General features: G+C 47.8%; 1 protein-coding gene across 1 annotated transcript in view; it reads right to left on the reverse strand.

The window, feature by feature from the left end:
• focad (focadhesin) overlaps positions 1-2,500 on the reverse strand; it is a 97,317-nt gene that overhangs the window by 23,757 nt on the left and 71,060 nt on the right. The window contains 2 exon segments of the mRNA XM_048236180.1: positions 691-768; positions 1,003-1,125. Coding sequence (XP_048092137.1) covers positions 691-768; positions 1,003-1,125 — 201 coding nt within the window.

The raw sequence follows: 2,500 nt of genomic DNA on the forward strand, positions 1-2,500 counted from the left end.
AGAGAGAGAGAGAGGAGATGAAAACTGTTCAGTGTGTGTGTTCAGTGTGTGTGTGTGTGTGTGTGTTAATGTGTGTGTGTCAATAAATGTGTGTGTGTGTGTGTGTCAATGTGTGTGTGTGTGTGTGTATTAGTGGGCAGCATTGGGACCTTACCTCTGCCAGCAGGATCTTGGCCAGCTGACCCAGTAGAGCTGAGGAGCAGAATGTTGAAGCCTTCCCATGACCACCACGAGGGAGAGACCTGACCACCACACCCAAGCCAAACCAGGGGTCACAACACACACACACACACACACACACACATTACAGAGAGCACACACACACACACACACACACTTTCCAGCTGACCACAGGAGGAAAGACCACTGACCACCACACCCAGAGACAGCATAAAACCAGGGTCTACAACACACACACACACAGACATTAGAGCACACACACACACACACACACACACACACACACACACACACATTAGAGAGCACACACACACACACACACACACACACACACACATTACAGAGAGCACACACACGCACACACACACACACACATACACACACAGACACATTACAGAGAGCACACACACACACAGACACACACACACACATAGAGACACATAGAGACACATAGACACACATACAGACACATACAGACACACATACAGACACACACACACACACACATACCTGAATGAGTGCATTCTCTGATCCCACTAAGGCCACTAGACCATTAAGAGCTGCAAGCCTCTGCATGGTGGGACAACCCTAAGAGAGAGAGAGGGAGGAGAGGAGAGAGAGAGAGAGGAGAGAGAGAGAGAGAGGGAGAGGAGGAAGAGAGAGAGAGAGAGGGAGAGGGAGGAAGAGAGAGAGAAAGATGAAAACTGTTCAGTGTGTGTGTGTGTGTGTGTGTGTGTATGTGTGTGTGTGTGTGTGTGTGTGTGTGTGTGTGTGTGTGTGTGTGTGTGTGTGTGTGTGTAGTGGGCAGCATTGGGACCTTACCTCTGCCAGCAGGATCTTGGTCCAGGCGGCCAGTAGGCGGGGCAGAATGTCTTCGGCCTTCCCATGACCACACGAGGAGAGACCGCTGACCACCACACCCAGAGACAACGCCAAACCAGGGGTCTACAACACACACACACACACACACACATTACAGAGCACACACACACACACACACTTTCAATGACCACAGGAGGAAAGACCACTGACCACCACACCCAGAGACAACGCAAAACCAGGGGTCTACAACACACACACACACACACACACATTAGAGAGCACACACACACACACACACACACACACACACACACACACACACACACATTACAGAGAGCACACACACGCGCACACACACACACACATACACACACAGACACATTACAGAGAGCACACACACACACTTTCTAGGAGGGGAAACGTGGTCACCATGGTGTGTGAGTATGTGTGTGTGTGTGTGTGTGTGTGTGTGTGTCTGGTTCTAAGGATCCCCATTAGTGAGGGTAAGTTTAAAGGGTGGATTAGCATGATTAGCGTGATTAGCGGAGCTATTAGGGTAATCCCAGTGGTGTGTGTGTGTGTGTGATCCCAGCAGGGGGGGGGGACCAAACACAATGAGGCTTAGGAGGGGATTTGTCGCTCCGCAGATAACATACACCAGAGGTACCGCAGGAGAAAGAGAGAGAGAGGGGGAGAGAGGGAGAGAGAGATAGAGAGGGAGAGAGGGAGAGAGAGAGGGAGAGAGGGAGGGAGAGAAAGAGAGAGAGAGAGGAGAGAGAAAGAGAGGGGAGAGAGAGAGAGGGAGAGAGAGAGAGAGGGTCTGCACTCTGCATATGAACCCCAACGAGAGAGAATGAGAGAGAGGAGAGGGAGAGAGAATGAGAGAGAGGAGAGGGAGAGAGAGAGAATGAGAGAGAGGGGGTTCACCCTACACACCTTAATAAATTAATATGTACAGTAAACCAAAATAAAACAAAAGCATTTGCTTGCTTTGTAGATTCCCAGAAGGCCTTTGATTCTATTTGGCATGATGACCTATTCTGTAAACTTATTGAAACTGGTGTAAGGGGAAAAACATACAATGTAATAAAAACAATGTACTTGTACAACAAATGTGCAATTAAAATTGAAAACAAACAAACAGAATTCTTCACTCAAGAACGGGGTGTGAGACAGGGCTGTACTCTATCACCAACCCTCTTCAATATATATATATTAATGAATTGGCAAAAAGACTTCGAGCAGTCAGCAGCTCCTGGCCTCCTATTAAGGACTCAAGTCAAATTTCTTCTTTTTTGGATCTGACTTGGTTCTGCTGTCTCCAACAGAAGAGGGTCTACAGCAGAACCTAAATGTCCTACACAAGTTCTATCAGACCTGGGCCCTGACTATTAACCCACAAAAACAAAAACACTAACCTTCCAGAAAACATCCAGAAATCAGGGAAAGAAATTAACCCTTGGTACATATGCAATCGAAGAAGTAAAAAGTTACACCT

The sequence above is a fragment of the Alosa alosa genome, chromosome 24, assembly GCF_017589495.1.
Source record: "Alosa alosa isolate M-15738 ecotype Scorff River chromosome 24, AALO_Geno_1.1, whole genome shotgun sequence".
NCBI classification, from domain to species: Eukaryota; Metazoa; Chordata; class Actinopteri; order Clupeiformes; family Clupeidae; genus Alosa; species Alosa alosa.